The following is a 14,865-nucleotide window of genomic DNA, read 5'->3' on the forward strand; positions in this document are numbered from 1 at the left end:
TTTGTTCTTGCCTTATCCATGAGTGGAGATGATTTGTTCGCCTTTAGCCCAAGGCTTTGGCAAAGACTTTAGAAGCTGAGTTTAAGCCCATGATAGGTCTCCAATTTCACTTCATTTCATGAAAAAGTTAAGCTAGGATGAAAAAGATGACCAACCTCTACCCATCACCCAATATTTCCCTCTTCCTACTTTTGGGGTAAGGGATTGAACTCGGAGGCATGACTATTTTCAATACGAGGTACCATCTGACTCGCAGCAAATCTGAAAATTATAATTTCTAAATATGTCCGGACTGTGAATACCACATTCCCTTTTTTTCGCCAGTCCCACACCCATCCGCTCTATTGTGGAACAAGCCTTCATATTCATATGACCCAAGCAGTACACATCATTCCAATTTCAAAATCGTGTGCAATAGCATGGCATCTTTAGGAAAGTTTCATCATTTCCTGAAATCTTATGATCAAAAAGTAACATTATTTGGCTTAGAGGGTGGTTTCAATACCTTTCCTAATTTAACTTCTCCACAGCTTATTTTTAGGTAACATTACATGGAATTGCAGCATCATTTCATCAACATTCCATTATGGCCGATTTACCAAAAGACAATCCACTACTGAGGATTGGTCTACAACGGTGGATTCCATTCGTTTACATTTCTTTGAAATAGACCAGCTGGTTGTGCTTCCGCATGTCATGGGCTGGAGTGTTAATGGACATTCATTGGGCCAGGAAAGGACTTGTGCGACAGCTCTTATAAAGAACAGCACATCTCCGGAAAGTGTCACTTCTGAGGTCATTCGTGTTGTCTTGGGCCTTCTAATAAATCAGTAAGTCAACCTTTTGCAGAACTGCAAATCCACAAGTTCCGGAGGATTATATTTGCACAAATACAGATAACCGTAAATAAGGAACTTGATGTAGAATGTCCAACAGCAACAACAATCAGTACATAGATGAAGACATAGTGTGACACCGCTGTATGAAAACCATCATTCCAAATAAACAGTCAAAACTTGATACATCAATAGGCTGCTTCTATCCCATCAACCACATTGGTGAATCTGTATACAAAACTCCTTCAGGTTGGTTCAAGTGCTCTCAGTTCTGACAACAGCACTTTGTGAAGTCTTTTCAAGTTCTCAATGGAAATAACTTTTCCAGCTGTGTGCAGTTGCGCTGCAGCTCATATGTTCCTCTTTTGGAAGTCTTGGTTGAAAAGATCCATCTTGATGTCTGTAACATCCAGCTGTAGAATTTCAGCTTCACATCCAATAATGGACCCAAAGCTGCATAAGCATTACCAAGATTTTAGCCAAGCTGCACCAATTTTTTCAACAACACAGAAGCTCAACCGCTGCAAACAGAAAACTCTTCCCCCAGAAAAGAAAAGCCTTGTTTTGAGTAGTCCATTAGTTGTGCTTTATAGTTTCTGGCGCATATGCATGCACTAAAATGGACTTGTGATTCGGCATACGATCAACTGAAAAAAGCATACTACATTATAGTGCAGTACATCAGCACACACAAGCTTTCTCTAAGTTTAAACATTGAGGGTCCCAGCAGAATATTCCATATTCAAAATCACTCCTGTATATTCGTATCATGCACATAGAAACGAGGTACGGAATCATGCCCCACACATGCACACCTTACATTCACACTTACCAGTTTAATAGTGAAAGTACTTACTTTGGATATGTTCGGCCCAAATCTCCATGTACAAATTCTTTGATATATGTACCTGCCTGTAAAGATGACATTCCACTTAGGCTACTTGACCAAAACTGTGCAAGTAAACAGAAAACTTGAGCACAACTAGAAACCTGTGTGCAAAGATGAAGTAAAAGATATTGTTCTTTTTCCTTGATCCTTTCACATCGCATCCTGCAAAGTGATCAGCCGAAATAACACATTTATAGAATATAGATGGACTTCTACTTAGTGCATGAGCAACCACTTTGAATTCTCATAACAGCCATTGTCGGCTTCTTTGTTTCAAAGACTGCTCACTTTTAACTTTCCTTTCTCAGTGAACATGTGCGATTACCTAGCAATCGTCTCTTGAAACAGCTTCTTATCATGGAAATCACCTTACCAATTGTCACTACAGTCTATAAAAGAGCATAAACCAGGTGAAAACACCACCTGGCACAATTGCATACCTTAAAGGATATGAAGCTACCAACAGAATATGTTGTGATCAAGCAACTAGCATTCTTCTAGACAGAAACATGTTACAACCAGCAAATGTGTAACCTTGATATTTCAAAATTTTGTGCTTTCCTTTGAACCTTCATATTGGTCTTGCCCATGCCAAACCCCAAGCCTAAAAAAGCCAGTACTGCAGAAATTAACCAATTACTTTGCTAGTAGCGCCTGCCACAAACTTGGTTACATACAAATAGCAAGACAATTTCTAGCCCGTACTCTAAAGCAATCAGTTGGCTGAAAATAGAGTTAAATTCATTCAAATGTACAGACATGGCTGTACCTTCATACAAAGGTCCATCAAAATTTTCAACAAATAAATCTTGCTTGCTGCACTTTTCTAAGCATATAATTCCTCAAGTCTTTGCCACATATCATAAGTAGATTCCAATTTCTCTATGTTGAAGAGCAAAGTGTTTGACACTAAGAACTCTATGGTAGAGCCTGCAAGCTCATCTAACTCATCTGACTGATCTGGTTCCATTGTTGCTGGTTTTATCCCTTTTGTCTTTATGGGCTTCACCTGTTTCTTTTGCACCAAGACATATAGCACTACTTTTACCATAGAGCCAGGTTGTGTGCACTGTCAAGCTTCTTAATGTGCAAAAGATTGCTACCATCACTACTTCCAACCATGATTTACAGCTCAAAAGTGACACAAAAGTCAACAAATGTGAGTCCAACTATCACACAAGTGACCAAGGTACAAAGAATCCAACAATGGAAAAACCTGTACTTGCAAAAATTTCAGATCTGCAAATCAATTTTCAAAGTCATAAAATATGTGCTACAACACACCACAAGTGATTGCAGCTGTGCCATAGGTTAATACATCAATTGCATGGGAAAGCCCCAAATTTTTGGGGCAATTACTGCTCCGAATGAATCCACAAGCACAAATTTGGCTCTCACCGTCAAAAGCCCCAAAATTTCTCTAGTCAAACTGCTCAAATTACATGAAACATAACTCACAAGTAGATTGCACAAGCTAATTTTGCCAAAATTTCACAAATTTTGCAAAAGCCCCAAATTTGTTCAAGTCCAATGTGCTCAATTTGCATAGAATTTGCATTGCAAGTACATACCAAGACCAAATTTGACACAAATTTTGCAAATTTTGCAAAATCCCCAAATTGTGTGGAGTCCAATGTATCAAAATTTTAGGAAATTTTGACTGTCCCACTACAATCTTTACAATTACATGAAAAGCCCCAATTTTTGAGACCCGAAGGTGTGCAAACTACACGAATTTTACTCAACCGAGTAAAATCCTAGCATACACCAAAAGCCCCAATTTCCAACACTAACTGCATGTCCAATCTCTCAAATTTGTCAAACCGTGCTTATATGCACATGACAACCCGCAGAATTTTAACCATAGAAACAGGGAACGACTGTTCTGGCCTGTAGGAATAGCCTATAACCATAGAAACAGGGAACGCCTGTTCCAGGCCTTAGGAACGGATTAACGCGTTCCGGCATGTGTCTACCAGCGAAACGCCCATGGAACGTTCCTGCCCGTTCCCAGCCCCGTTCCTGCCCGTCCCGCACCATTCTGGGCCGTTCCAGCAGCCGTTCCCTGTTTGGAACGGCCGTTCCCTGGAACTGCAGCAAGTGTGGACAGACGACTGGAGGCGACTGCTCTTCCACCATGCAACACCATGTTTGGAACTGCAGCAAGCGTGGACAGACGACTGGAGGCGACTGTTGTGCGATAGGTAATAGGCAACAGCTGCACGCGACGGGGCGACTGCACGGCGGGCACGGCGACCAGCTCGTAACGGCGAAAGGCGGGCATCATAGCGCATGATTGACGGGTCCGTTGACCCGTAGATTTTTTCAAAAATTCAATCTTTTTTTTGAAATCTCCACCCATTGACAGGGTTTCACACACGTGAGCACAAGATCTCTTATCTGTTCAAAATCGGCTCAAAAATTTGGGGCTTTTCTCGAATATGGGGATCTCAACACAGAATTGGACAATTTGACTCAAAAATTGCAAAGTCGGTGCACATCTACCCGGGAATTTTGGGGCTTTTCACATTTTATTGAAATTCTTCCAATTTCACTGAAATTGGTGCACGCAGGACTTCGAAAAATTTGGGGATTTGTCTAGATTTGGTGCGAGCAAGATGCAACAGTGATATCATGCCACCCTTCTCACTTCCACCATGCAATCTTCCAACTAACTTAATCTATGAGCTCTCTCTCGCTCTCTCTCTCTCTCTCTCTCTCTCTCTCTCTCTCTCTCTCTCTCTCTCTCTCTCTCTCTCTCTCTCTCTCTCTCTCTCTCGTGACGAGACTGGCGTGATGGAGACAGGGGTGACGGAGCCTGACGAGACTAGCGTGATGCTGGCATGACGGGATGGATGCTGATGCAACGGGCGTGACGGGACGGATGCAGACGAGACAGGCGTGACGCTGGCATACGTGTGTGACATGCCTTGCATGTCGAGGACGTATTTGGCGTGTCGGGGACGCTTGTACTGACTATTGACAGACGTGACGTGAGGACCTGACGTGACGTACTTGGCGTGACGTCAGACCTCTCTGGCGTGAGGCAGACTTGTCGTGAGCAGGAATGTACCTGGCGTGAAGCAGACCTATCGTTAGCAATATAGTGTTGCAAAGATGTGTGAGTGGAGATCAAGATCGAAACTCAGCACAGAAAACAGTAGACAGTAGACAGTGAAGCACGATACCCAATGCAATAGACTAAAAGAGTGTAAACTCAAAGTACAAGGTACAACCTTTAAACCTTACGGTAGGGGGGTGTTCACACCTGAACACGGTAAGTGACCGTAAGTGTGTGTCATAAGCACATACGAAATAATGCCATAAGTCTAGGGAAAAAAACCTCTCCTACCGAGAGTAAAAAGTGCCCCAATGTCCTACTGATCACCGACACTCCGATGTGAGCGTAGGCGTAAGTGAGGCGTGAGTGAAATACCCAACAAACCCCCCTGGAGTGAAGAGTGATCAAGTGTACAAGGATCATCCGCCACCAAAGGGATCAAATTTAAAGCATGGCAAAATACTTCAAATTTCTCATGAGGAAGAGCTTTGGTGAAGATGTCTGCCACATTACTGGTGGTAGGATAATAAACAAGGCTGATATCACCTGCATGTAGCCTCTCTCTGACAAAGTGATAATGTATCTCAATGTGTTTCGTGCGTGCATCAAACATTGGGTTCCGTGCCACTGCAATGGCACTCTGACTATCAGTAAACAAAGGAGTAGGCTCCGTAACAAATACATCCAAATCAACAAGCAAGCGTCTAATCCATACGCATTTAACTATGGTAGTGAAAGCTGCCATGTATTCACCTTCACATGATGATGTGGCAACAATGGACTGTTTCTTGCTAAAGCCAAGATGTGCAAGACGAGCCAAGAAAGAAACAATTGCCGCTAGTAGAGTGACATGAATCATAATCACCAGCCCAATCAAAATCCCTGTAAGCATGTAACTGCAGTGGTCCCCCCTTGGCATAAAGCAATCCAAGAGATCTAGTACTCTACAAGTAACGGAAGACACGCGTAATAGCTTGCCAATGTGACATGCATGGCTAATGCATGTATCTGCTCAGGGCTAAAACTGCAAACTGTAGGTCTGGCCTAGTGTTGCATAAGTAAATAAGACATCCAACTGCTGCAGTATATGTATGTATATCAAACAAATCATTGTCATCATGTAATGACAGTTTATGTCCAGGTTCCATTAGTGTACAAACTGGCTTGTAATCCTGTAAGCCAAACTTCTCAAGAAGTTTACCAATGTATCTTGACTGTGATAACCCAATACCTCTAGCATCATGTATGAACTGAATGCCCAAGTAATAATGCAAAGACCCCAAGTCTGACATGTCAAAAGTTTGCTGCAAATTTTGTTTAAATGCTGAAATTTGATCAACATGTGTCCCTGTAAGCAAGAGATCATCAACATAAAGACAAATGATCAGCATGGATTCCCCCTCTTTACATACGTAAAGGATAGACTCAGATGAGTTGTTTATGAAGCATCTATCTTTGCATAACAAGGTCTAGGAGCTTGTTTCAAACCATACAAAACTTTTTTCAGCTTGCATACCAAGTGTTCCAAGCCCTCAACTGCACAACCAATGGGCTGATCTACATATACTTCCTCATGAAGTTTCCCATGTAAAAATGCAGTTTTAATATCCAACTAATGCACAATCCATCCATAATGAGCAACCAAAGCAACCATAGACCTGATGGTCGTCATACGGGAAGTAGGAGCAAATGTCTCCTCATAGTCAATGTCTTTTTTCTGTGCATAGCCTTTAGTTACAAGCCTTGCCTTGTATTTGTCAATGGACCCATCTGCATTCCGTTTCAGCTTGTAGACCCATTTTGTTCCAATGGCTTTCTTCCCAAATGGCAAAGACACCAAATCCCATGTTTGATTCTTAGTGATAGAATCCAATTCAGCTTTCATTGCTACCATTCAATGCACACTCTATTATGCATCTTCAAAACATTCACGCTCCTCATCATCGAAGGTGCTTGCTGCCATAACGAACTCCATGGTATGTGCAGTATCATGCATACGAGCTTGCCTTCTAGTACGACCAGCCATGGGTGCATCCAAATTACTATCTTTCATAGTCTATAAATACCATCTAGGCATTTGTCTTGCCTCCTGACTGTGCATAAGCTCTTGCTGAATTTCAGTTTCAGCACTTTGCTGAATATTCAGATCAGCCAATGGCTAATTTTTTGCATTTTCCAAAGGAGTACCTGGCTGAACATTGAGTTCACTTGCTGAAACTCTAGCTGAATCACCAAATGTAATGGGCAGTAGCCCTTCAAATACATCACGGGCAGCCTGATATGTATCTAAACCAGCCAAGGAAAATTCCAATTTTTCATCAAATAGTACATCCCTACTGACAAACACCTTTTTAGAAATAGGATCATAGAGTCTGTAGTCTTTGATCTCACTGCTATATCCCATAAAAATACATTTAACAGCCTTGTTATCCAACTTTTTCCTGAGTACCTTTGGAATATGTGCATATGCAAGGCACCCAAAGGTACAAAAGTGTCCAACAGAAGGTTTCCGGCTGTTCCAAGCTTCAAAAGGTGTAATTTTCTTCAATGCTTTGGTGGGGCATCTGTTCAAAACATGGCAAGCACACATGACGGCTTCCATCCAGAAACTATGAGGCAAGTTCTTTGCCTTCAGCATACATCTGGCCATCTCCATGAGTGACCGATTCTCTCTCTGCAACCCCATTCTACTGAAGAGTATAAGTAGTAGTGTACTCATGGACAATGCCCTTCTGCTTCAAAAAAGAATTCAGCATAGAGAACATGTATTCCTCCCCTCGGTCTAAACGGAGAGTCTTAATTTTACAACCAGACTGATTTTCAACAAGTGCAAGAAAAGCCAAGAATGCATCATACACTTCTGACTTTTTGATCAAAGAGTAGACCCAGCAAAATCGAGTAAAGGCATCAATAAAAGTCACAAAATAGTAACATCCTCCCAATGACTTTGTCTGCGTAGGTCCATATACATCTAAATGCACTAATTGCAATCTGGCTGTTGCTCTAAAAGCAACATCACGGGGAAACGAAAAACGATGCATTTTTCCAAAAATACATCCTTCGCACAAGTGCTCAGGAGATCTCTCCATTAGAGGTAATCCATCTACCATCTGCGTACGTTGTAAGGGCATCAAGTTGCCAAAGTTCACATGTCCCATCCTAGCATGCCATAACTCTGCCTGTATCATAGCAGGAGTAAGAGTGGATGTCAAATACGCTGACTAATCAACTGAAAGAGCATCCAACTCGTATAACCCATGACATAAAGTGCTTGTCAAGACCAAAGTCATGTGTTCTTTGTCTCTCACCACTGGAATCAGTCTCTATTATTGATGCAACATTGTCAGCATAAGGTGCCCTAATGTCCTTTGACAGTGCCCGTCGCGTTTTTACGATCTCTTGCAAATAATGAAGTTTATCAAACATACTTTCCTTGCATTGGGAAGATCAATAACATTTCCCTAGCCTTGCTCTAGATCATCCCTAGCAAGATTAGAGACTTTTGGACCAACCATGTTTGGAGGGTGCTTCTATGAATCAAATCTATCACCTACTTGTTCAAGATCATCATTGTTTGGCAGCTTGAACTAATTCTATCCATGGCCTTAACAAAAGCACATCCTGGTGGAATCTAACTATTATAGAAGGATGGATTAATAAAACTCCATTCAAATTTAAGGTCTTTATTTGGAGAATGCTGATTGGTGGCTTGCCCCTTGCCTTGGCCCTATCAAGAAGGCATTTTCTAATGGCACCTACATCTTTTGCACTACTAGTGTGGAGTCTTCATGGCATAGCTTTATCTCCTACCCAAAGCTAAGAAGATCTGATCTCTCATGTCTAAGATTTCGCAAAAGGCGATGGGACCTCTAGCATCCCTTTAATTGGGTACTCGACAATGCTAAATTTTCTACTCCTTTGCACGGCACATGAAGATAATGTTCGACAACCTTACACTCCATTAAGCTTACCGGTTGTACTTGATTCATTACTCTATCAATTTGTTCTTTGATCGATTGTGTACTTTTCTCTCAACCATATTAGCTATCTACTACCTTTGTGTGTAAGCACACATTAATGTGTTAGCATACGAGTGTATAAGTCTAAGATTAGGGTTTGTGGAATCCCAAGGCTATAAATCCCTCAACCACATGCAAGAGCTCTCTCACCTCTCTCTCCGCCATGGAGTTGTATCCGCTATACCTCCCCTCATAGTGTGCTCAACTGAACAAATCCTAGCCATTAGGTTTATTTGTTAGTTGTGAGTTGCTATACGCATTTGTGTTTCCTATGTGGACCCTAGGGTATTTCTTTCACAAGTAGACTTACAATAGATTTACTACTTAACACTATGCAACTATGAAGCTCGAACCCATTTAATGAGATTGCTCTCAATAAGCATCAAAGTGTTGCTACTGATAAGGAAAATTCTTGCATTAGATGGGATTTGAAAGAGCAACGTAAAGGCAAGAATCCAATTGGATTCAAACAGATTTAAGGTGAACTTTGATCAAATCTAGAAGAATACAAGACAACGCTCATTGCAAAAGGATATGCATAGCAATATAGTTTAGATTATGAGTACACATTCACTCATATTGGTAAAAATTCAACCTCGAGAATTGCATTTTGTAGCTGTCAAAAAAGATAAAAATCATAGGAAATCAATATTAGCAATGTCTCTTTTAGTAGTAACATGATAAAAGAGGTTTATACGAACCAACCTAAAGAGTACACACACCATCACTATCCAAACTTTGACTACAATTTGTAGCTGTCAAAAAGATAAAAATCATAGGAATTCGTTGTTAGCAATGTCTCTTTTAGTAGTAACATGATACAAGAGGTTTATATGATCCAACCTAAAGAGTACACACACCATGACTATCCAAACTTTGACCCATTTTTGCAACTAAAGAAACCACTTCATATTTGAAGCAAGAAGCTAGACTATAGAATGAGAGCATTAAGTATATACCTGCAAACACTTGGATTTCCTCAATACAATTGACTTCTAAAATTAACATCGGAATTGCAAATCTCATATGGCACTATGTGCACTACAAACAATGTGTAATACATACAAATCTCAATTTCAAATTGATCTAATCTGCTTTTCAAAGCCTGAGCCCCACACATCAATGCTAGTACTTTTTCCTAACCTTCACACACCCAACTTAATGTCAAACTGAGTAAATCCAAACCTGCCCTTCAAAGCTGCACTGCAACACATAAACCAACTTTCAATTCATGACCAAAACCAAAGCGCAATTGCTCTACTTCCTACTATATGCATTCATTATGTATCGCCTTGCATTTTCCTAAAATCTCCATGCATTTCCAACAAAAGAATGGTTGTATTCCAATGACTTCACACAAACAACTAATCCACAATATCCAATGACTTTATCGCCATAGTTGTCAGGTACAAACAGTACGATATGGTACAGTACGATAACATACGATACTAAATGGTACCTTATGAGTTTAAAAGTACGGTACGGTATTAGTACCCTAAAAAAATTTAAGATGGTTTTTTTTAAATAAAAAAAACCATAAATCATTAAATGATAGAATACATCTTTAAAGTGCAAATAGCCATTTCATTACAAAATAAGATGAATACATGAGGGTGACCATTGTGCTCGTATGGGCTGCGGAAAACATGCGATACAACTATAGTCTAGTGTATCATAGTGGCATTATGCATGTGGATACAAGGATAGTAGATACAAAAAAGAGAGGGACCTATGAATCTATAATGAGGCATTGCTATCATCACCATCACCATCATCATCATCATCACAACCATCTAAGTGCTCATCAAGAGAGTCTAAAGATGACTCCTTGGCATCAAATGATGAGACACACTTATATTCATCCTCACTAATGAGATTACCATCATCATCAAATGATGGCTCCCTAGGTGACGACTGTGTAGGCAAGGCGGAATGTCATCATGAGGCACAAGATGTCAGCTACTAGAGCCCCACCTTACATATGTCTACAAGCCACGTCAACCACCCCTCCTCGATGTTCGAGGGCATCGAATAACCATGCCCTTGCTACCACCTACTCGAACTCCTCACCTACGAGCACACTAACTATGAGTGTCATGAGTATTTACTGCTATAAACTCTCTATAGAGCTCTACAAAAATCATCTCCTCCTCATCCACCTCCTGATGTACACTCCAAAGAGTGTTGTCCGTTAACTTGAATGTATCAACATTCACCCACACAATGCAATGATGCACATAAGATTGTAAATGCTGAAGTCTAAATTGTTAAGTATAAACTCCAAAGTTTAAAGTTTAAAAAAGCAAATTTTAAATTTTATGGTTAAGTGTTTAAACTTTAAACTTTACCTCCTTCGGACTACCCATGCTCATTATAGCCCTCATCATGCATGAGTTAGTACGGAAATAGACTAGCCGCTCTAACTATCATGTGCTAAGCCGATTGCAAATCCTTGTGTAAATAAGAAAATAGACACTCCAGTTTCTCTCACATACACCTGAAGAGCAATCTTGGGCAAGGACCCTCATCGCTAAGGGCTTAAGGGTCTCCAATGTGTATCCAAAGTTCTACCACCAAAATAAAGGCTTCACAAGTGACTCTCTCCTCCAACGAGTGGAAAAAGCAAAAGTCACATGTCCTCTCTGATCTACAAAGCATCCTGGCTCCTCCAGCATTGCATTGTGGTCATCCACAGGGACCACACGAGTCAAATAAGCAAGTTGCTTCAAATGGAACTCTCTATCATCCATGACCGCCAGCGACTTGTAGGCCGGATGTACCAATGCGGCAAAACCATGGATGGACTTATGCATTCATGCCCATCTTCTCTCTGCTATCTCTAAAACATGTGCACGTTGTGTCTCTGTGATCACTGTACAAGCACGTGCCTCCACTAATGCCGTTCTAAAGAAGTGAACAAAAAGGCCCATGATGAACCCCTCGCAATTACTTATACATAACACCCTATAAAAGATAGTCACAACAATGACAACAGCAAAACTTTTTGCCAAATTTGCTCATTAAGGCACAAGCGTTACATGGCTTTGGTCTCCTTTGTCTCATGCTCATTCCACTTGTTCAATAGAGTGGATACCACTATCTGGATGCACCTCATAAAGATGAACTAGTAATAACTACATGTAAGAAAAGCGAGTTGAAGAAGGCTTCTTCAACTCCAATATGCTATGCTCACAATACATCGCAAGCACCTTTACCTTGACCGTGAAGAAGGTGGCAACTGATCGAGCTTTGCTAACCACCCTCTTCACCCACGTGAGCTTCCCAATGTCCTCCATGAGCAAGTCCAAAGAATGACTTGCACATGGAGTCCACACAATCATGGAAAAATCGACCTCAAGCAAATGGCCCATGCCATGTCCATTTGATGCATTGTCGGTAACAACTTGCACCACACTCGAGGGACCCACTTACAACCACAATTTACAAATTACATGCAAGTATACTAACAATACTTGGATGTTAGAGAGAGAAAGAGAGAGTTTAGCCTTTCAAGTTTCAACTTTCAAGATTCAATAATGAAAAGAAATGGGGGTTGGAACCTAGGGAAAAAGAGAAAATGGAGATAGATATTAGAGAGAAATTAGAATAGAGAGATAGATAGTTATGCATAAATCAATTATCATAATGAAAAAAAGTGAAACAAATCTAAAAGTAAATGTATACGTCAATGATGGCTTGTCGAATGTGGTGGTAGATAAATGTGTCCGTCGTTTTCCTTCCCCTCTTGTCTGTATCTACGGCCAAGTAAGTGTCAAGTAGACATGAGACGAATATGTTGATGATGCCCCGTTCCTTATGATCACTCCATCCGTCGATGAGAATGGAGTAACCATATTTTATCCATATGGCTCGAATAGGATCAAGGGCTCTATCAATCTCTCTTTCTCTTCATCAATCTTTTTCGTCCTCATGTCGTTTATGACACCAGTCCATCCTTCACATGGACCCACATTGGCAATGGCTTTTACCATCTTCTTCCATTGCTCTTACTTTAGGACATTGAATGCAAGATTGCACTCAATCACTGTGCATGCAATTTCAATGTCTGGAAGTCGTTTCCTTTCTCTAAGAAAGACAATCGATCCACGCACATGACCAACAACTTGAGAGAGAAAGCATCATCTCTGGGGCACCGCATGATCCTGCACTCTTTGTCTTTTACTGGAGCCGAATGTGGATGTGCAGCCCCCACCACCAATGGTGGAGACCTCTCCTGCATTGGTTGAATATACACGCACATTTGATGCTTCCTAGTTAGTAGGCATAAGAAAGAATAGCTAGAAAAGGGGGTGAGATGAGGTATCCAAGGCTTCCCAACCTCCAAAAAGTGCCACACACACAAGCAGAACGCACCAAATTAAAGGCAACAATACTCGGGTCTCAAGAGGATGTGTAGATGTGGTGGCCAAAAAAAGACATGTTTAATCGTATGAATCCGTACAGTATGATACGGTATGGATCATACGGTACGAACAGTACCGTACAACATACGGAGAACTATGTTTGTCGCCTTTAATCTTGACTACCAACCAACTATAGAATATTTCAAAACGCAGATGAACACTTCAACTTGCCAAAAGCTTAAAATGATGCCCAACATTTGAGCCAAATTTCATGAAGCACTTGCTTTGACAATTGTCCTACATAGTTTCCGTGCAATCCCACACTATTCCTTCAATAAACAAAGAAATTTCTCAAAATAAACTATGAGAAAATCACTTTCTTCATGACAAAGTTGTCCAAAAAGTAACAAGGCTTGAGATCCCAAAGGAGACGAGAGAGTCTCAAATCTTTATGCTCTAATAATCTATCGTGATGAGATTTTGATTAAAAACAAGAGAATACCTTGTTACAAATGGAGTTGCAAAGCTGCCCAATTGATTCCCCATACCAAGATATGAAGCTTGACTATTGTGCTCACTCCATACATATTGTCAGCTCATGTTTCATGGTTGAAACTTGCAATTTTTGCAACAAATAAGAAAATAATGGCTATCTACAAACCTACACTTCTCAAATGAGAGAGGAAGAGACACTAAATAGCTAAGGTCAGTTAGTCTAAATGAAAACCATTGCTCCTAAATCAGATTCCTTTTTTTAATTAATAGAGCTAATTAATGATTGGATCCATAATCATGAGTGTGTTGCTCATTGGACCAAACTCAAGCTTAAGGCTTACTTTATAACCTAAGTGGGTTTCTTACTAAGCGAACTTTCAATGTAATCAATTCTAAGGTGCAAACTTTTAATTTAACGAAATTTTCCTACTGCACTTATTCCTTTTGCCTTGTATCTGTACCACATGGCCCACAAACTTCACCATTCCATGCCCCGGTGTCAAAAGCTACCAATGCAATGGTCATCATGCCACCAAGAGCTACAAATACCAAAATGAAAGTTCATTTTAACTCAATCACCCAGTCCATTTCTCATTCTTCTAACAAATACTAATACACAGAGGCAAGCAGTTGAAAGATAAATCTACTTGAACGTTGCAATGCTTGATTTGAGCTATATTGTGGGTCTCAAAAGTTAGTTTATCGAAAAGCCACAAAAGCCTCACTTGCATGCATTAGAATGATTATGAAGTATATTAAGGCTACAAGGGGCTTGTAAGTGACTTCCATATCAAAAAATATGTAACAAAGGGGAAGTCTATTACCAAGCCTGAATGAATAACCAATCGGGAGGTCCATAATGTCAGTGTTTGTGTCTCCTCATGCTCCCCATATCTAGTGCAAGGGAGAGGACCTCTACCATAGCCCCAACTGCTAGACTCTTGTGTGCTAGTAAACAAAGAGAATGTGAGATCTTTCTTGATCTGAAGCTGTCTTCCAATCTCCTCTAAAAGTCTACCAGGAAAAGCTGTGATATACCCTGGGCAACCAATGCTCAGTTGCAGCTGATTATTGACCCTAGATCTAGGTTGTGTGATAACATCTTAAGCTACCTTAGCCCATGTGGGGCTACCATCTCCATGTGACCGGATGAATTTCCTATGTAGCAGAATAAATTGAGACAGTTATTCTAGGTTACCGC

General features: G+C 40.6%; 1 protein-coding gene across 6 annotated transcripts in view; it reads right to left on the reverse strand.

Moving 5' to 3' along the window:
* Positions 1 to 462: 462 nt before the first annotated feature.
* LOC148030930 (Pseudouridine synthase family protein) overlaps positions 463 to 14,865 on the reverse strand; it is a 158,025-nt gene continuing 143,622 nt past the window's right edge. The window contains exons 13-15 of one of the 6 annotated variants that reach the window (XM_087684480.1): positions 1,827 to 1,887; positions 1,693 to 1,748; positions 463 to 1,289 (exon numbers count right to left, since the gene is read on the reverse strand). In XM_087684480.1, the coding sequence (XP_087540606.1) occupies positions 1,187 to 1,289; positions 1,693 to 1,748; positions 1,827 to 1,887 (220 nt within the window). In that variant the 3' untranslated portion in view covers positions 463 to 1,186. Of the gene's footprint in view, positions 1,290 to 1,692; positions 1,749 to 1,826; positions 1,888 to 9,510; positions 9,561 to 9,662; positions 10,009 to 14,865 lie in introns of those variants that run through there. The other 5 variants (XR_015691824.1, XR_015691825.1, XR_015691826.1 and 2 more) reach the window with 5 other exon arrangements.

The sequence above is a fragment of the Lygodium microphyllum genome, chromosome 9 (genome assembly GCF_053477565.2).
Source record: "Lygodium microphyllum isolate KBCC chromosome 9, Lygodium_microphyllum_v1.1.10, whole genome shotgun sequence".
Lineage (NCBI taxonomy): Eukaryota > Viridiplantae > Streptophyta > Polypodiopsida > Schizaeales > Lygodiaceae > Lygodium > Lygodium microphyllum.